This window comes from Ursus americanus, chromosome 16, assembly GCF_024610735.1.
Source record: "Ursus americanus isolate L20-20 chromosome 16, mUrsAme1.1.p, whole genome shotgun sequence".
Taxonomy (NCBI): domain Eukaryota; kingdom Metazoa; phylum Chordata; class Mammalia; order Carnivora; family Ursidae; genus Ursus; species Ursus americanus.
Genome location: NC_142142.1, coordinates 3641780 through 3663003, shown reverse-complemented (window position 1 = coordinate 3663003; position 21224 = coordinate 3641780). Strand labels below are relative to the sequence as shown.

General features: G+C 42.0%; 1 protein-coding gene across 2 annotated transcripts in view; it reads left to right on the top strand.

Annotated features, from left to right (window-relative positions):
* Nucleotides 1-21224, top strand: part of DNHD1 (dynein heavy chain domain 1) — an 85830-nt gene that overhangs the window by 23007 nt on the left and 41599 nt on the right. The window contains exons 10-15 of one of the 2 annotated variants that reach the window (XM_087868072.1): nt 918-1074; nt 9357-9611; nt 9720-9857; nt 9991-10042; nt 15913-16178; nt 16268-16511. In XM_087868072.1, coding sequence (XP_087724198.1) covers nt 918-1074; nt 9357-9611; nt 9720-9857; nt 9991-10042; nt 15913-16178; nt 16268-16511 — 1112 coding nt within the window. The remainder of the gene's footprint in view (nt 1-917; nt 1075-9356; nt 9612-9719; nt 9858-9990; nt 10043-15912; nt 16179-16267; nt 16512-21224) is intronic. The other variant, XM_087868073.1, reaches the window with a different exon arrangement.

Sequence of the window (21224 nt, the reverse complement as noted above, 5' to 3'; positions counted from 1 at the left end):
CATGTTTTGTTTTAAAGTGTTTTAATTTTACCTCGTTAACTCAATTAAAACAGTGTGCTGGCCAACTCTTAGTGGAACATATGAAAACATTTTCAGTCTGAATTTAACCCACAGCCAACCATTTTGCAACCTTTGCTCTAGGGATCCCCCGGTCTAGCCTAATCATCATGGTATAATTAAAAGCATAAGGGCTTGGAGGCTGGACAGATCTGAATTTAAATCCTGAATACTAGCAAGGGACTTTACTGTTTGAACCTCGTTTCCTGTTACGAAAACTAGGGGTGAAGATTTCTACTACACAGCTGTAGTGAGAATTAAGTGAGACCGTGAATGTGCAATACCATGTTCAATTCAATGCCTCTTGATAGGTACCGAATAAAATGGCACCCATTATGATCACCCTCTGCTTACTGGGGGTCTTTCATCTTCTTCAGGTATTTTTAGAGATGTAGAGTTCTCGGGGAGGGTGGGGGGGGGTAGTAGATAATAGAGGCAGATTTTCTCAGGGGTAGTTAGCCCATGGAGAAGTTGAAGGTTCATCACCTTTGATCATAAAACTCATCTGTCCATCTAGAATTTTAGGGCCCGTAGCTTCCACTATTCCAAGGAAGAAGCCTCTGTAGTCTCTCCTTCTAAGTCAGAGCTTGGGATCATTGACACTCTCCTAGCAGAAAGGTCACTTAGTATAAACATGTGCACATCTCCCAGGGCTTTCCCAAAGAATTCCCTGAACAGCAACTTCCTCAGCTTGAATTCTTCCAAAGAGCTCTCTAGAGGAAGCTGTTACTGGAGGCCACTAGGAGTTTTATCATCTTTCTAGACCTTTGCTTGTTCTGAGGTGAGCTGGGTTGAGGTCAGAGGTGTTCAAGTAAAGAGGCCTGAACGCCGGCTCTGACCAGCTTAGCCCTTGATCTCAGGCTTCTGCAGGAGCTGCGCTCTGTATCCTGGCTCCCCCAAGAGCCGGATCGATGCTACGAGCTGCTGGACCTGCAGCGGGCTCTAGCCAAGGAGAACCACAAGGCCCTGCGGCTGCTCCGTCGCTGTCTGCACCTCTGCACATCTGTCCTCCATCTGGTAAGAGGCTGCAGCTTATTGTGAACCTTTCTCCAGAGTGAGCTGCCCGAGGTGCAGCGTCCTCTTGGCTTAAGCTTCTCCCGGGAGCCCCCGTGTGGCCTGGGTGCTGCAGTTGGCGCCCGGCCTGGTCCTGCGCAGCAACAGCAGTCTCTGTTTTAGGGTGGATGGATCCATTATAGATGGGCAGAGGCTTGGACTCAAACTTTTCCCTGAGGGTTGGTCATGGCCTTGAGCAGGGAGGAGAAGGAACATAACAATAATTTTTCTTCAGTTTGTGCCAAGGGCATTTGGGAATTTGAAAGTTGGAATCTGGATCTTTTATGCTGCCGGGCTTATCTTTGACCCTATCCTGAACCTTTGGCAGGCCACTGTGGCTGGTAGAAGCATCCAGTAACGGTGTCCTTCCTAATTATGCCTACTTTGCCTCTGTGGCACATGCCCCCTGCCTAGGGTTCCTGGAGGCCCTGCTGTGTGCTTGTTTCTGTCACTGTGGTTTGTTGTCTGTCAGGTGGGGCTGGGTATTTACACAGGTGTCTGGCTGATCACCATCTGCAGGTAGTCTAGTTCAGAGAGAGGGGAGCCACCCAGATTTTGTGAACATGAGAAATAATGTAGAAGAGGCCCCTTGTGGCTTCATACAGGGAAATGGCCTTTAGCCTCCGACAACAGCTGGACCTGCCATTGCACTGAGCTAAATGGGGCAGAAGGTGGGGGCAAGCTCTTCCATGCCCTTTCTCTACCTCCTAGTTCCTAAATCCCACCTTTGTTTTAATGTTACAAAACTCATATAATTTTTTAATAGGAATTTATTTTGTTAATTAAGGTATAATTTCCATGCAGTAAACAAATTTTAGGTGTGCAGTTTGTTGAAATATTTGCATATATATGTATATATATATCCATGTAACCACCACCCAGATCAAGATGTAGAACATTTCCAGCATCTCAGCATGCTCCCTGGGACGTCTCCTATCAGTACCCCCACAAAGGTGACCACTACTCTGATCTCTGTCACCATAGATTTGTTTAGTCTGATTTCGAGTTTCATATAAATGGAATCAGCATATCTGGCTTTTTTTTTTTCACTCAACATAATTTTAGTGAGATTTATCTGTAATCTTCTAGGTAGAGGTGGTTCACTTTTTTATATGCTATGTAGTATTTCCTTCTATGAATGTACCACAATTTATTTATTCTTTTATTGTTGGACATTTGAGTTTGTTCCAGTTTTGCTATTATGACTAATGCTGATATGAACATTCTTTTTTTTTTAATGATTTTTTATTATATTATGTTAGTCACCATACAGCACACCCCCGGTTTCTGATGTAGATATGAGCATTCTTGTACGTGTCTTTTGGTGGACATAAGCACTTATTTGTTTGGAGTATGTGTTCTAAGAGTGAAATTGCTGGAATAGGGTATATGTATGTTTTACAGTGCCAAACAGTTTTCTAGAGTGGGTGTACCAGGTTTATATTCCCCCAGCAGTGCAGGAGATTTCCAGTTGCACTGTGTTCTCACCAACACTTGGTATTGTCAGGGTTTTTAATTTGATCAAACTGATATGCAGTGGTATCTCATTATCATTTTAATTTGTGTTTCTATGATCACCAAGGTTGTTGAGCATCTTTTCATATGTTTATTGGCTGTTTTAGTACCCTCTTCTGTGAAATGTCTTAACTCTCTTGCTCATTTTTAACTGGGTCATCTGTTTTCTTCCTATTAGTGTGTAGGAGTTCTTTATATATTCTAGATATGAGTCCTATATCAAATATATGTATTATAAATATTTTCTCCCAGTCTATGGCTTATCCTTTTACTATTTTCTTTTATTTTTATGCTTATTTTTAGAAAAGATTTTATTTATTTATTTATTTGACAGAGAATGAGTGAGAGAGAGAGCACAGCAGGGGAGCAGCAGGCAGACGGAGAAGCAGGCTCCCTGTTGAGCAGGGAGCCTGATGTGGGGTTGGATGCCAGAACCCTGGGATCATGACCTGAGCTGAAGGCAGACACTTAACTGACTGAGCCACCCAGATGCCCCAGCCCTTTTACTATTTTAATGGTTTCTTTTGATTAATAGTTCTTAATTTTCTTGTTCATTTTATCAATCTTTTCTGGTTGGTGCCTTTTGAGTCCTGGTTTAAGAAACCTTTGCCTACCCCAAAGTCACTTAGATATTTTCTGGTTTTCTTCCAGAACTTTTATTACCTTTTCTTTCATATTTAGGTCTCTGGTACATTTCAAATTAATTTTTATGTATGGTGTGAGGTAAGGGTCAAGTTTTATTTTTCCCATTTATTGAAAAATCTATCCTTTCCCCACTTAATTATACTGATGTCTTTTTCTTAAATCAGATGACTATATATGTGTGGGTCTGTTTCTGGACTCTCTTTGGTCCCATTAGTCTAATTATCTGTCTTTCCAAAATTTTTTATTTAAATTCAATTTAGTTAACATATACTGTATTATTAGTACCAGGGGTAGAATTTAGCGATTCATCAGTTGCATATAATACCCAGAGCTCATTACATCAAGTGCCCTCCTTAATGCCCATCACCCAGTTTCCCCATCCCCCCACCCTCCCCTCCAGCAGCCCTCAGTTTGTTTCATGTAGTTAAGAGTCTCTTATGGTTTGCCTCCCTCTCTGTTTTCATCTCATTAATTTTTCCTTCCCTTCCCCTATGTTCATCTGTCTTGTTTTTTAAATTCCACATATGAGTGAAATCACATGCTATTTGTCTTTCTCTGACTGACTTATTTCACTTAGCATAATACTCTCTAGTTCCAAACACATCGTTGCAAAAGTCTTTTTGTCAGTGTTATGCCACCTTAATTGTTGTAGTTTTATGGTATGTCTTGATATTTGGTATTATAAGTCCTATAACTTATTATTATACAAGATTTCCCTGGCTATGCTAGGTTCTTTGAATTTCTTTTTTTTTTTTTTTTAAGATTTTATTTATTTATTTGACAGAGATAGAGACAGCCAGCGAGAGAGGGAACACAAGCAGGGGGAGTGGGAGAGGAAGAAGCAGGCTCATAGCAGAAGAGCCTGATGTGGGGCTCGATCCCATAACGCTGGGATCACGCCCTGAGCCGAAGGCAGACGCTTAACCGCTGTGCCACCCAGGCGCCCCTGAATTTCTATATAAGGTTTAGAATCAGCTTGTTAATTTCCACAAAATAATTTTACTGGGATATTTTTTATTGGCTCGCTTTAAATTTGTAGATCAATTTGAAGGAGAATTTATATCTTAATAATATTTGACTTTCTAATTCATAAACATGGATCTCTTAATTTATTTTGATTTCTTTAATTTCTCCTACTAAGGTTTTATAGGTTTCCTGTAGAGGTCTTGAATATATTTCATTGGATTTATTACTAGATATTTGATATTTTTTGTTGCTATTATAAATGGTATTTTAAAATGTTATTGTTTTCTAATAGTTGCTATACCCTACACAAAAATTAATTCATGATGGATAAAAGACGTAAGTGTGAAAAGAAAATCCAAAAAGCTTCCAGAAGACAATGTAACATTTTTATTATTGCAGGGCTTAAACAAAATATAAAAAATGTAAACCATAAAAAAATCAAGACATTTATCTATATTACAATTAATTTTTTAAAAAGCACCACAGAAAGAGTGAAAAGACAAGCAAAGGCAACATGTAGAGCCACTTTCTGTGCTGTTGTGTGGGATGGAATGGAACTTGTCCCTGTTGGCAGTCACCCTAGAAGTGGGGGGTGACATAGGGGAAGGGGAGGATCGGTCATCATCCCACCTGGTAACTGAAGTGTTACAGAACCAAGTTTGTACTATGTGCTCAATAAAAGCATGCTGCTGTCGATTAAATTGTAGCACTACTAAATAAAACAGATTTGAAACATTAAATAAATAATGATATAAAATGTGAGCCTTTGGTGGATAACCTTTATCAATTTTTAAGGATGTTTCCATCAATTCTTAGTTTGCTAAGAGGTTTATCATGAATGAATGTTGAAATTTGTCCAGTGATTTTTTTTTTCCTCCTTCTATTTAAATGATCATAGGAATTTTTCTTCTTTAGTCCAATATGGTGAACTGTTGGTGTTAGACCACCTTTGCATTACTGGGATAAATCCATTTTCTTTCTTTCTTGTATAACTTTTAATTTTGATCTAAGTTCAGATTTATTAGGGGAGTTGTAAGGATAGTATAATAAACTCTCATCTACCCTTCACCTACATAGTCTGTCTCATTTATCACTCATGCTCTTATTCTTTCTCTGGGTATGTATACATTATGTTCCTGCACCATTTGAGAGTTTTAAGTTGCAGATGTTAAGTTCCTTTACCCTTAAATATGCCGGTGTGTTTCTCCTAAGGACAAGGACATTTTCTTCCATAGTTCTAGTATAACAATCAAAAATTAGGAAATTTCACTTTGACCCAATTGTTATCTAACTCACAGTCCTTATTAAAAATTTGCAGGTTATTCCAAGAATGTCCTTTATTCCTGTTTTTTTCTTATTTCAGGATCCAGTCCAGAATCCTGCATTGCATTTAGTGGTCACTTCTCCTTATTCTCTTTCATATGTCACTGTTTCTCTGCCTTCTTTTTGGTTCCTTGTCTCCTCGTGGGATAGCTCTACAATAGGGTCTTCACTCCAAGGCCTCCTCTCTCACCACATCCGACCAAGAACAGCCTTAGCTGAGCTCTTGCTTGGCAATTTCCCCTTTCCTGTTTTGCTTCCTGCTCTCCCTTCGAGGCTTGTTTCCTGAAGACCATTCCTTCAATAAATCACATTTCCCCAAATTTATGGGGAACCCCGTCTAAGAAAATTATCTTAGACCATGTTCATTCATTGTTTTATGCAAATATTCTACAGCCACAGTAACTTTTTTTAAATGTTTTTTTTTTTTTTAACTGGGTATTATTTTTTATTTAAATTTAATTAACATATAATGTATTATTTGTTTCAGGGGTTCAGGTCTTTGATTCATCAGTCTTAGATAATACCCAGTGCTCATTGCAACACATGCTCTCTCCAATGTCCATCACCCAGTTATCCCATCCCTCCACCCCCTCCCCTCCAGCAACCCTCAGTTTGTTTCCTATGATTGAGTCTATTAAGGTTTGTCTCCCTCTCTGATTTCGTCTTGTTTCATTTTTTCCTCTCTTCCCCTATGATAACTTTTCTTATCCACTTTATCTTTCAGTTTCTGAGAGATATGTGTTAAAAAAAAAAACCCTCTTTTAACTATAGATTTGTTAATTTCTCCTTGATGTTCTTTCATTTTGCAACATGTATTTCAAACTCACGCATGCATACAGGCTCATAACAGTGTTTCTTGGTGACTTTATTGCTGTGAAGAGATCTTCCTTCTTGTTACTACTTTTCTACTAGAGTTCTCTTTATGTGGTGTCAGCAGCATCAAGCATTGGCTCCATCTCTTTTTCTGTCTTTTTGTTGTCAACTTTCCTTTGTTATTTTATGTTTCCTGGAAAACATTTAGTCTGAGAGCCTATGTCTTGCAATAGGTTTATCTCATTTATTATGATTACTGATAGGTTTTGGACTTATTTTTCCCATCACCTGCTGGTGTTATCTACTTCCTATCATTTCTGGTTGATTCTTCCTTGGGTTTCTTGTCTTTTGTTGGATTGTTTACTTTTTTTTTTGCCACTGTTCTCCTCTAATAGTTTGAATGATAGATATTTTATTTCTCTCATGGTCGCCCAGGAGCACCTCGATGCTTATTCATCCTTCTTAGTTTTAGAATCTTGACTTTGTTTCTTTTCATAGACCTGTAGCTGGAGGAAGCCATGTAACTCAGTTCTGGGCAATGAAACATAGGTGAAAGTCACTGTGAAAACTTTTTAAAATAGGCAGAACCAACTGGAATGTCTTTTTGGGCATTTACTCCTGTTTATGGCCTATCCCTTGGATGAAATTTCTGGTGATAGAGAAGCTGTCGTACCATGAAGGGCTGAAAGTCATATTAAAGATGGAGGAGGACCATAAAAAGAGCTTTTTTTTTTTTTTTTAAAGATTTTATTTATTTATTCGACAGAGATAGAGACAGTGAGCGAGAGAGGGAACACAAGCAGGGGAAGTGGGAGAGGAAGAAGCAGCCTTATAGCGGAAGAGCCTGATGTGGGGCTCAATCCCACAACGCTGGGATCATGCCCTGAGCCAAAGGCAGGCGCTTAACGACTGAGCCACCCAGGCGCCCCCATAAAAAGAGCTTTGCCCTGATTGATACTGTTGAGCCAATATGCCATCCAGGGATTTCTTATTGCATTAAATAAATAAACCTTTTACTTGCTTAAACCACACTTTTTCTAGTTTTTTTCTCACTTGCAGCTGAATGCATATGTAAGACATTTACACACCTGCCCAACAGGTGTAACTGTTCCCCTTACATTTTTATAACAATGTCTCTTTCATCTCTTTTTCTAAAAGCCCTTACTTGCAAACCCACGTTAACACCAGCATCCCTGATCTCTCTTTCCCTTCTCTGTGGGGTTTTTTTTTTACAGCCTTTATCACGTTTTTACAAAGAATATAAATTACTTATTTATTATGTTTATTGTGTTTCTCCCCCCACCTCCCAAAGGGTAGGGATTTTTATTTGTTTCGTTCACTGCTATACGTCTATTGCTCATTATAGGTCATGCCATAGAGTAGTAGGTGCTCTGTGACTGTTTCGAGTGAATGAATGTCAAGTGTGGATTTGCGTCCATGTCTTTCTCCCAAGCGCAATAAGAACCTCAGCGCCCTTCTGGTTTCCTTTCTCACCTCTCTTCCTCTCCTCACCCTCCACCCTTCCTAGTTGCTTATGTTAAGATTTCCTGGAATTTAATTCTGGATTGTTGTGAGCATTCTTGTTTTGCAGCCTACTCATTTAGACGTGACGATATGTTTTACAAATGTCCTTCTCATCAAAGCTTCTTGTAGCTCTCGTATTCATTTTCCTCTTGCGGAAATATACTGCTGTTTATTTTTTTTCAGAGAGAATCTGTGGATGGTAAATTTTTGGAGTCTTTGTATATCTAAAAATGTCTTTATTCATCTCCAAACTTCCGTGATACTGTGGCTGGATACAGAAAATTCCAGGTTTAAAAAAAATTTCCTCAGAACTTTGAAGATATCGAAGAGCTTACCCCTTCATGATGAGGTTTTAAAAATGTATGCCGATTATGATCTGGTGTAGTAATTATTGTTGTATTTGTGTGGGTTTATCCTAACTGGCACTCAGGAAGCCCTTTCCGTGTGAGTGATACATTCTTTTTATAAACAGTTACTGTGGAAGTACCTTTATCAGGCACTGTGTTAAGCTAAGCGAAATGAAATCAGATGTGACGAAGGCCTCTTCCTTGAAGAATTGACAGTGTAGTGGACGGATCCCAGGAGTAACTAGATAGTGGTGACGCACTGGACTAAGGACTATGAAGTGGGAAGCACTCAGGACGGAGGGTATTTCTAGAGCATGGAAGAGAATATCTGCCAAGTCAGAGGGTGTGTTCATGCATGACGTGTAGCTTAGGCCTCGAGTGCCTTATGTTTGGGTCTCCGAAGACAATCCACACACACTCGTTAGTTCTAATCACAAGCTCTCCCAAACATCAAAACGGACAGGAGAGCATCAGGGACAGTAGGTCCATCTGGCCAAGCCTGTCTTGCTGGTGTCTCCCCTCTGTCCAGAGAGGTGGCAACTTTCAGCAGGCTACGTAGGCCAAGAAACCTCCCAGAGGTGAGAAGAACCCACAAAGAGGCTCTTAGACTTTTATCCCACATTCTCCCCCCCCCCCCCTGCCCAGTGGAAAGTCTCAGTAGCCAGAGAGCTTCCACTGTCACATAAGGAGTATTATCCTAGTAAGCAGGCCGCACCTCCCAGGCCTCGTGACTGGAATCCATGTCCTGGCAGTACTGCTGAGCCTTACTTATTCAGTCTTTCTCCTTCTCTGTGTAATCTATGTGTCGTGAACCTCTCTGTCTACACATGCACAAATTTTCTATTTGAGGTCTACCCTGGGGCCTTTTAGTAGATAGGCCTGGCCTATCAAATTTGCAATGTGGCCTCTCAATGTATGTTCTCCATTTTGCATCTTCTCTGGTCACTATAAGATTTCGGGGGCTAATCTCTCCTGAAAAGCAGCCCTCCCTGTGTATATGTAGGTGCTGGGTTGCAGGCTCTGAGACCTGAGAGTTTTACAGAGGCCAGTGGGTGGCTGGTTTGTGCTCCATCCTCCTTCAGTCAGTTAGTTGTCCACTCTGTATGCTGACAGGTTCACGAGGATACATATCACATGCAACAGGGCCTGCAGGAGCGAGTGAAAAACTGCCAGAGGGTCAGGACAGACCAACGCTCCGTATACCTTCAGAGGGTACAGTGCCAACAGCTGGAGCAGAAGCTGAAGCAGGCAGAGGCCTGGCTGCTGCGGCTGGGACAGCTGGCCCGCCTGGTACACTACATGATCTGCCAGAGCCTGGTGTCGATCATAGAGGAAGAGATAACCTCTTTTGTGGCCAACATCCTACAAGTGAGGTGGTGGGTGGCATGGGTGGAGGTGGGCAGGCAGTCAAGGCCAGATGGCAGGCAGCAGATATGGACATGTAGCCCCATGACCTCTCCTGACCCTTCTTTACAGGCCCCAAGGAAGAAACCCTTTCTCTCAGCCCAGCTGGTCTTTGACAGTTATGGCCAGCTGTCTCATGAGCCGTGTATTGAAAATATGATCCAGATTCTAACTGGGGGCCTGCAGTCTGTCAAGGCCTCTGCCCTGAAGGTATTCTGGATTGGGCAGGGGGCTGGCTGTAGGACCTCCCAGTTCCTTTCCTCTGTGTAATTAGAAGCTCTCAGCTTGGTCTGAACCCTCACTGGTTTCCATTTCTGCCCCCTCAACATACCTTGGCATGAAGGTAATGCAATCTACAGACCTGAAGACCCCCTGCGACTCCTTGTATTCTGAAGGTATTGAAGTGAGGAGACTTAGGCAGGGGGTAGGAAGGGTGGAAGGAAGGGGAGGGGCACAGGCAGAGTGTCAATGGCATGGCGGTAGAATCAGGCCTTGGGTGTGGAGCAGCTGTAACCTGGGTAGCACACACAGGTGCTGGGGGCGGGGATTGGAGAGCAGGGGTATGTCTTTGCTCACTCCTGCGTGTGCTTGTGTATATATGTGTGTGCATGCAATTGAGTGGAATGAGAGGTGTACGAAAGAATGTGAGTGCACTGTCCTTTCTCTGGTTCATCCAAACTCTGTGAGGCTTTTCTCTACGTTGTAAGGACATTTAGTTTCCTGTTAAATTTGATTGCTAAGTTAATTTGTACTTGCTTGAAGAACTCTGCTTGTTCAATATTTGCTTTATTTCATACAGCTCTTTTTCATTTCATATAGGATAATCCATTAATATTATTGAGCCATTATGGTTACCAATTATTACTGGTTATCAGTCCTCAAACTTGTCAACCACCAGGGAGGAAATACATCTTCACATTTCCTCTATTTGGAATACTAACCCAGTTACAAATGAAATCATTACATGTACTCAGTCACATCTGACATGTAGGTGCTCCCTGCCCCCCCTTGATTCAACTAGTATGTTTTCATTAAGATGATTTAAAGACATGAAGTTAATTTTAGGAAATACGTGACAAGACAGGAAAAGGTTCATTGAAAGGAGCCCTTGTCTTTTACATATGATACCAATTGGGGCACGTTATTTTCTCAAGTGAATCTGGGTTAATTGGTAGAGACTACTGATATTTGTTTTACATGGTACAGTGGAACCAAACACGTTAATTTACTAACCTATAACATGGGAATAACAAAAATATCTAACCTGCAGGATTAAAAGAGGTAATTAGTATAGTGCTCAGCACATAGTGATACATTCTACAGATAGTAACTTCTTACTGTCACTAGTATTAAAGACAGAAATAAACCAGGTATTTCACATCATTCTCTCATTTTATACTAATTCATATTTTGGTATACTGTAGTATTTTCCTTTGAATGGCAAAACAAATAAAAACCTTAAAACTTTTATTCTAAATTCTAATGAAAGTGAAAATGTTTACTTGTAGTATCTTGGGTTACCCCTTCTACTTTTTTTTTCTCTTGGTGGGCAGCAAAGCAAAGTTTATTGGGCGATAGTACAAAGAATCCCAAAGAGGAGGGGACCCACCCCATCTACTTTTATTTTATTTTTATTTTTTTTTAAAGATTTTATTTATTTATTTTGACAAAGAGCCAGTGTGAGAGGGAACACAGCAGGGGGAGTGGGAGAGGAAGAAGCAGGCTCCCAGCGGAGGAGCCTGATGTGGGGCTTGATCCCAGAACGCCGGGATCACGCCCTGAGCCGAAGGCAGACGCTTAACGACTGAGCCACCCAGGCGCCCCACCACCCCATCTACTTTTAAAAGAGCACCATGGACTGATGTATTTAGGGGTGAAATGTCCTGCTGCTTGTTATCTTGCTTTCAAATGTTTTAGGGGAAAGAGAGGAGGAAAAACAAAGTAATGTGGCAAAATATTAATAAGTGTTGAATCAAAGTGGATGGATAAAGGGATTTGTAGTACCTTTAAACTTTTCTACATATTTGAGATTTTTCGAATCAAAATTTGAGGGAAAAAAAGATCAGCATGGAAAATCAAAGTAATATCATGGAGGAAGCAGAACCAAAGTTCTTATTTAGGGTTTTCTTAAGTTCTTCATGAAAATTGGAGTAGCCTTTAGTAAAAGTAAATATCTAGGAGTTAAAACACAAGTAGTAGGGGCGCCTGGGTGGCTCAGTCGTTAAGCGTCTGCCTTCGGCTCAGGGCGTGATCCCCGAGTCCTGGGATCGAGCCCCACATCAGGCTCCTCCACTGGTGGCCTGCTTCTTCCTCTCCCCCTCACCCTGCTTGTGTTCCCTCTCTCGCTGGCTGTCTCTCTCTCTCTGTCAAATAAATAAATAAAATCTTAAAAAAAAAAACAAACACAACTAGTAGTCTTTAAGAAATGTACATCTATCTGAGAAATCGTTTACTTAAATGAGGCAAAATTTGCATGGCATTTTAACCAAATTACAGAATGATTTCAGTGCCTCTGCATATATTTTCAAAAATATGAAAAATCAGCCCCTTATAATGAAGACTTACACACTGACTAGATTCTGGTCCCTCGAAGATGACCAAGTCTATTACTAATAAAACAGGTGCAGCATATCCTGGTGTCTTAGGCTGCATTCTCCAACATTTTCCAGAGAACAGTCTTAGTTCTGAAACATTTTGCAACCAAAAAGAGATGATCAACATTGTTATCGGATGTCCTTACAATCTTATCAGGAATTTTCTGCAGTTTAAAACTGGGAAATTATAATTGGATAATGAATTTTCTCATCTGGCAGGTGTCAAGGAACTTAAAAAGTTTTTTACACTAACTTTACCAAGATCAGTGTATCTTTCTGATATTTTATCATAAACTCTTTTATATGTTTTGGTTAGGATGGTGTTGAAGTCAGCTGAGAGATATAATGCAAAGAACGAAACGGTCTTTGCTGTAGTTTTTTTGCCAAGGGGCTGCATGTGGCAGGGAGGGTGTCTTGGGAGTGTGAGGTATGAACAGTATGACCAGCAAGAGGAAGAATAGAGGTAAGCAGTGTGGCAGTGGGTGGATTCATCGTTGAAAGAGGAGAGACTTTTTTTCTTGCCACCCTGTGAATAAGCAATTCTGAAAAGATGAAAAGTTGTATAAATATGTTTGACAAGCAGCTTTGCTGCTCTGTGTAGAATGTCTGAGTGACTTATTCAAAGAAACCTACGTAAAGGTCTATAGCATTTGGTTTTTCACAGTTGGATTGATATTTAAAAATGCAGCTCCATGTTGACTTTTATGTTTCTTTGATTTAGTTGATATCAGACTTCTTATAAGCAAGCTTTATTTTACTCTTACGCTGGCTATGAAGTAAGTTATTAGTGATTTCCGTTTTGTTTTGTTGGGATATGACAGTCACCAAGTTGCGTTAAAAATGCACTAGCTTTTCTCTCTGTTGCTCAGAATGACCCGTGAATCGAATGTATTGCACCATATTGCATAGCGCTCTCATGGGTCGGGCACCTTGAATCACAGTTCTTCAACCTCACCTCATGTTTTGGAGCTCACAAAACAGAAAGTGACCACATTCAAAGGCAGAAAAGCTGTAGCAGCACCTCGCTTCACAGAAATGGAAACTAGAATGTCAGGAAGAGAGCCCTGTCTCTCAAATTGCTGCTTGTCCTTTTATCTCTACTTCTCTGTGTCTGTGCTTCCTCCCAGTTCCCCTGACTCTCCCCTCAAACTAGCTGTCTCTGCTTCCTTTGAACTTTCTGCTCCCTTATAACTTGCTTCCAAGTCATGACTTGGGCTTTCTATGGTACCAACCCCATCTTTGACTCTATATGGTCTTTCAGTTAAGTATGTGTGCCTGACTTATTTCAGATTTTCAAGACCAGGAATATCATTGATTCAGCCTATCCTATAGAGAGAACCACATATCCATAAGCTCTGGCAAGGGGAATTGGGTCATGGTACAAATTAATTGGTTTTAGCTATAGGGAAAAGCAGACCCTCTTAGAAGGGTGTGTGTGGTGGAGGAGCTCCAGTCTTCAGCTATGCTTGTATTGGCCATACACATCCATTATGTAGGCCTAAATGTGCACATTGGTTTTGGATAACATATTTCTAACTGAGAACTAGGTAAGCAAAAAAGGGAATTTATTGACTCCCATAACTAAGAAATACCTGGGTGGAGCTGAATTCAGTCTCAGCTGGATTCAAGGCCCGGGCAGTGTCATCAAGGCTTTATATCTCTTCCTACGTCTTTTGACTTTGCTTGTGTGTTTGAACCCTGAGTCACTGAGAATGCTTTCAGTGGAAGTAACAGAAGACCTAAGAGTAGCCTAACAATAAAAATAATTATCTCACATAACAAGAAGTCTCCAGGTAGATGCTCTCAGGGTTGGTCCAGTGGCTCAAGGTGTCATCAAGTAGCAGACTCCCTATATCCTTCCCCTGCTCCTTTCTGGGTTTAGCTATAGGTAAGAGTAGATTCTCTTAGAGGGGCGTGTGTGGTAGGGGAGGCTGAATCAGAAACGTTGTTTTCATCCCAAGGCTTATTGTCTCATAGCTGCAAGACAAGCTCCAGCTCCAAGCATCGCATCCCATTCTTATGCAAGATCAGGGGGAAAGGGGAGGAACATTGGAGGGAGATCTCTCCTTGCCTGACTCTCACATTTTATCAGGAAAGGAAATCTTCCAGAAACTCCCCAGCAGACTCACTTTTATATCTCATTGTTAAAATCTAGGTCATGTGGCTACGGCCAGCAGCAGGAAGGGCTGGGTAATCAAATGGCTGACATTTCTTGTCTCTCACAGAAGATGGGCTCTTCCACCGCAGAAGAAGGGAGAAGGGAGTAGCTCTTGGGTAGTCAGCCAGTGTGCCTTCCGGGGTTCCATTCTTCCATTCTCAAAACCTGGCAAGCAAGAGAATGACCAGCATTCTCTACAGCATCATTTCATACTATATTATTTCCCTTCTAGTAATTTATATTTAATAAAACCTTGTTTAATTTTAGTTCTACAAGTAACTATATTTAAGCTAACCAGCAGTCTTCATGTTGATCGGTCTCTCAGTAATTTTGTCTGAAGCTCGTTCTCTATTTAGATTCCTTAGGAAGGGCTTGTGGGAGCAAAATTTTATTTCCCTTTTTTCTTTTTTTTTTTTTTTAAAGATTTTATTTATTTATTTGACAGAGATAGAGACAGCCAGCGAGAGAGGGAACACAAGCATGGGGAGTGGGAGAGGAAGAGGCAGGCTCATAGCGGAGGAGCCTGATGTGGGGCTCGATCCCAGAACGCTGGGATCACGCCCTGAGCCGAAGGCAGACGCTTAACTGCTGTGCCACCCAGGCGCCCCTATTTCCCTTTTTTCTTGGATGCCTGAAACATTTTTTTCTTTTTTTCTTGAAATTCAGTCATTTTAGTAGAATATGTCTTATTATTGAACATTCTGAGGCAGTATTCTGAGGTATGCTCTTTCAAAATGTAGTTTTTGCTTTTGTTTTTTAAAGATTTATTTATTTGAGAGAAAGAAAGAGAGAGTACTGTGCATCTAGTTTCTGAATATTTCGAAGCTTCCCCCCCTTTTTGTACAAAGTTTTAACACAAATACTGAAATTGGCAATTGACCAGTTTCTAAGAAGCTAAAGGGGAAGCCAGGCTCAAGGATACTCCCTAAGACAGACACTAAGGACGGTCACGTTCAACATCTTTGCTCCCTCCTCCTCCTCTCTGCAGAGGCTGGAGCTCTACGAACTACAGTTCCCAGACCTCCTTGCAGCGAGGTGTTGTATGTAATTTAGATGTGCATGGGACTTCAGTTCAGAACTGAGGTAAGAATGGGAGAGAAGCAGCGCCTGTGCCATCCATTCTGCTGGAGGAGATCGTAATAGAGGTAGCGAGCTTTTGGAGCTGGTGGTATGGCAGTGACGTCCCAATTTGCCAGGTAGCACAGAGCCATAGATACTCAGCCTAGAGTGTTTGTTTTTTGGTTCTTCCAACTATTTGCAAACCATTAATATTCTATAATAATTCCCTTACTGCTTATACTAACTAAATTCTGTTTTCTGAACCTGAACCCTAAATAATAAATTCCCTCGGTGGGTCTGTGTTTGCGATATGGATGTATGTGTGAACTCACTCAGGAGCGGGTGTGTGTGTGTGTGTGTGTGTGTGTGTAATACATACACTCAGCTAGTGAGAGAGGTTGTGTGGGGGCCCTGCAGGGCACTCAATGGACAATTACGGTATGTGCCCCACTAGAGGAAGAGGAAGAGCAAGATTCGAACGCGGAATTCGTGATGCCCAAGCTCCAGGGCCAGCCCAGCGATGCTGTGCACATCTTCTGTGGCCCGAATATAGGGTTGGTGTGGCCCTGGAAGTCTCACACGATTACCGAAGCCCTGGAGGTCCGTGGGTATCGGCTCCGGGGCCAGTACTTGCCCCCCAATTACAAGCAGCTGCAAGAGGACCTGGATAACAATCCTCAGATCCAGCAGGCACTGACTACGCAACAGGCCTTGCTGGAGGTGAGAACAGAGGTTTAATTGGGGGGTGATGCTCACTAATTCCCATCATAACTACGTACCTGTGCCCTAAGCACCTTGTCTGTGCCTAGGGCATGCTGTGGGAGGTGAAGGAATTCTGCAGGGAACATCACTGGGTGACAGGCATTCATCAGTTCCTGCAAGCCTGTGGGCCTCAGAAGCTGGAGTCCATGAGAGGTTGTCCTATCAAGAACTACGTGATGCTGGTGAGCTGCCTGAACATTTGGCAGACCCGTGTCTCCAATATACCTAACAAGTTGGTCACAAAAGGCAGGTTAATGCTGCTGAGCTGCCGTCACATACAGTCAGAGATGGGTGAGTGCTGCTTATCCTCTTTCCTTTCCTTCCACCTTCCTTATCTTATCCTCATTGCCCTCCTTGGGCCTGGATTGTCCTCCAAGGACTTTTGGTGAAGGCCCCTCATTGGACCTGTAGAGCCTCCCAAAGGTCCAGGTGCCAGGACCTTCCCTTTGCAATTAAAGGTGTGATCATTACAGAGGATAACCTCTCTGTCTGTTTTGGCTCTCCTCATTCCCTGTACTCCTTAGGAGTCACGTTTCTGTCACCTGACACTTTATATTTTCCTGACATGGAAGTAGGTCAAACCATATGTGACTGGGAAAAATCTTAACCTACTCCTTAGGCTAGTGAGCTCAGTTTCTTAGCAGATATTCTCAGGAATCAAGAGTGCCCCTTCCCACATGCAGCAGAGTCAAAACTGACACTATAATTTGTATGTATAAAAAATTATTCTCTTTAACTGTTACGGTCTTGCTTTATAGTCGTAACTTCTGCAGATGGTGAAAGAATGTATTCCAAGTGAAAGTGAAAGTACTTTTCATTTAAAGCAGCACTTAGGGTCTAATTCAGGCTGTTTTGGGTATTCGGTCAATTTAAAATTCATTCTACAGTTCTGGGTTGTTCTTTTTTTCTCAAGTGCCCTCTGCTCCTCTTCCTCTGCAAGGTGGCATCTGGCATTGGAGACGGCTGCTGGGCTGTGTGCTCTTCTTTGCTGGCTTCTGTCAACCCTCCCCAAGGTGTAATACATCCCCGTCTGGTCTCTGCCCTCCTTCTAGCATTGCTGCTTCTGGTGCAGCTGTGGCCTGAGCTGGTGTAACTATGTGTGTTCTCTTGGCTAGTAGGAGCCTAGAGTGTCTACCTTTGCTGACTTGGCCCTGCACTGGCTCCTGCTGGCTTTGCAGGTCCTTGGGATTTTAGTGAACCCTTCATCTTCAGCTGGTTAACCCCATAGCTTCTGCTTCAGGGTCCCTTACCCCTCTACATAGGAACCCATCCAGGCCCACTCATTATTAACTCTCTATTATCTTCTGTATCCCCTGCCCTTTGGGATTTGTGGGCGACTCGAGAGCATTGTATTTGGCCCTCTTTTTGCCACAATGCATCACACTGATTTCTACCCTGACATGACTATCTCATGTTAGCACATGGGCACTCTGCAATGGTATCTTCCCAAAGTTCCACATAGAATGTGGAGCTCAAGCCCACTCTGTCATCTGTTTCCTCTTCAACCCATCTGGGTTTCCGTCTTGTCTTGGTTTCCCTCTTGTCCCCCTACTAGGCCATGGCCCATCTGTTGTTCTTCCTGGGTCTCTGAGAAATCCTGTTTAAGACCTCATTTTGTTCCTCTGGTTTTTTTCCTCCCTTCCACTAGGAAGGATGTCTCATGCTATTGTTTACTAGCTAAAGTGTCTCTGCACAGAAGCTGGTCTTAGGAAGTTTCACAGTGGGGTAGATTGGGAAGCCATTGATTTGTTCTTCTAGGAAACAGGAGGTGGTTCTGTTTTCTCACCTAGCTCCCAATAACCAAGAGTGTCTGCTTCCTGCAAAAAGTAGATAATGTCAGACCCATAGCCTGCAGGCCTGCTTTCTTAATGAAGGCGGGGGCCCCGAAAGAGCTTGCTTGAAAATGCTTGCCTGCCTTGCCCTCCTTGTCTTTGCTCTTCAACAGATGAAAACACATGCTTAATTATGCATCTTTTGGGCCACAAAAATTCCCCAGTGTTCCCTCCCTCCACCCCACCTAAATGTACAGGGGGTTCAGGCTGGCATGGCAGGAACAGGGGGGGCCTGTGGCTGGCCTGCTTTGTTTCTGGCCCTGTTTTGGGCAGGCTCCAGTGTTGTTCAGGAAGTCTCTGTTCTTTCTAGGTTGTTAGAATCTTGGTCCTTAGTCCAAGATCAACTGGCCTCTCCAAGAAGAACAGATGGAGAGAGAAAAACATGGGGTTCAGAATCCTGGGTCTGCTTTTCACTGGTTTGCGTGACCTCAGATCACTTAACTCCATTCAGTTCATCTGTTTGTCACATGGACATAATAATGCAATCACTCACAGGTTTATGACAAGGAAGAGTAACTGAGATGTTATTTGCAGTGTTTCTAGCATTGAGACGGGCATGCAGTAGGTCCTTAATTTGTTTACTTAAGCTCATCCCCTACTGTCTACCCTTATTCTTCTTGTGATCTAGTTTTGTCTAGTTTGTTCCTCTTCTGCCTGGGCTCCCTTGACCTGTGAATGACATAATTATTCACTCTTGTGAGTTAAGTTAGTGTCCATCCTGTATCCTTCCCTCTGCCTAACTCCACCACATCCAGCCTGTCACCAAATCCCTTCCATTCTTCTGCCTCCTAAATATCTCTCAAACCTGTTTTCCCACCCATCTCCAGTCTCTAACCCCCAGCCGCCCTGGTACTTTCAGTCTATCGCTGATTTATACCACACGATGTCGCTGTTGAGCTCCTCTCCGCCATCACCTGCTGGCCGCTGCTGCTCTAAAAGGCAGCGCGATTGCAACAGCCTGGCTACTGTGATGGGCCACAGGGGTAGCTTGGGAAAGGATGCGCCCTCTTCTTTGTGTTCTCTTCAACCTCAGGTGCCCCTCCAGGCGCTCCCTCTCTCTCGGTTTTCTCAGTCTCAGTTCTTGGTATTGAATCCTGTTGGTTACTTCCTTCAAGGTTCCAGAAGGGTCGTACCCAGTATGTTTCAATGTCTGTCCCTGGAACTCACTGTCTCACCTTCCAGTTGCAGAGATGCTCATAGAGGATAAGTCCGTTTATTTTTCACCCCTCAAAACATAGAACAGAGTGGAGCTAGGCTGCCTGAGTTTGAATTGCTCTGCCACTGTGTGGTTTTTTTTTAAGTTTTTATTTAAATTCCAGTCAGTGAACATACAGTGTAATACTAATTTCAGGTGTACAATATAGTGATTCAACACTTCCATACAACACCCTGTACTCATCACAGCAAGTGCCTTCCTTAGTCCCCATCACCTGTTTCACCCATCTCCCCACCCACCTCCCCTCTGGTGACCATCAGTTTGTTCTCTACAGTCTGTTGAAAGTCTGTTTTTTGGTTTGCCTCTCTCTCTCTCTCTCTCTTTTTTCCCCTTTGCTCATTTGTTTTGTTTCTTAAATTCTACATATGAGTGAAAGCATATGGTATTTGTCTTTCTCAGACTGATTTGTTTTGCTTAGCATAATACTCTCTAGCTCCATCCATGTTGTTGCGAATGACAAGCTTTTGTTCTTTTTATGGCTGAATAATATTCCGTTGTGTTTATATACCACATGTTCTTTATCCGTTCATCAGTCAGTGGATACCTGGGCTGTCTCCATAATTTGGCTATTGTACATAATGCTGCTATAAACATCTGGGTGCACGTATGCCTTTGAATTAGTATTTTTGTATTCTATGGGTAAATACACAGAAGTGCAATTGCTACATCATAGGGTAGTTCTATTTTTAAATTTTGAGGAATCTCTATACTGTTTTCCAGAGTGGCTGTACCAGCCTGCATTCCCACCAACAATGCAAGAGGGTTCCTCTTTCTCCACATCCTTGCCAAGACTTGTTGTTTCTTGGGCACCTGGGTGGGTCAGCCTGCCTTCTGCTCAGATCGTGGTGCTGGGGTCCTGGGATGGAGACCCACGTCAGGCTCCCTGCTCAGTGGAGAGTTGATCTCTCTCTCTCTCTCACTCTCTCTCAAATAAATAAATAACATCTTTAAAAAAAAAGAAATTTAGAAAAAAAAAGACTTGTTTCTTGTGTTGTTAATTTTAGCCATTCTAACAGGCGTGAGGTGATAACTTATCGTAGTTTCGATTTGCATTTCCCTGAGGATGAGTGATGTTGAGCATCTTTTCATGTGTCTGTTGGCCATCTGTCTGTATGTCTTATTTGGAAAAATGTCTATTCATGTCTGCTGTCCATTTCTTAATTGGATTATTCATTTTTGGAGTGTTGAGTTTTGTAAGTTCTTTATAGATTTTGGATCCTAGCCCCTTTATCAGATATATATCACTTGCAAATATTTTCTTCATTCTGTAGGTTGCCATTTGTTTCCTTGGCTGTGCAGGAGCTTTTTATTTTGATGAAGTCCCAGTAGTTCATCTTTGCTTTTCTTTCTCTTGCCTCGGGAGACATGTCTAGAAAGAAGTTGCTATGGCCAATGTCAAAGAGGTTACTGCCTGTGTTCTCTTCTAGGATTTTTATGGTTTCAGTTCTCACATTTAGGTCTTTAATCCATTTTGAGTTTATTTTTGTGTGTGGTGTAAGAAAGTGTTCCAGTTTCATTCTTTTGCGTGTAGCTGCCCGGTTTTCCCAACACCACTTATTGAAGAGACAGTCTTTCCCACTGGATATTCTTTTCTGCCTTGTTGAAGATTAACTGACCATGTAATTGTGAGTTTGTATCTATTTTTGTGCCAGCACCATACTGTCTTTATCACTACAGCTTTGTAATATAACTTGAAGTCTGGAATTATGATGTCTCCAGCTTTTCATTTCTTTTTCAAGATTGCTTTGGCTGTTCAGGGCCTTTTGTGGTTCCATAAATTTTAGGATTGTTTATTTTATTTTAACTCTGTGAAAAATGCTACTGGTATTTTGGTAGGGATTGCATTAAATGTGTAGATTGCTTTGGGTAGTATAGATATTTTAACAATATTTGTTTTTCCAATCCATGAGCATGGAATGTCTTTCCATTTCTTTGTGTCCTTTTCAATTTCTTTCA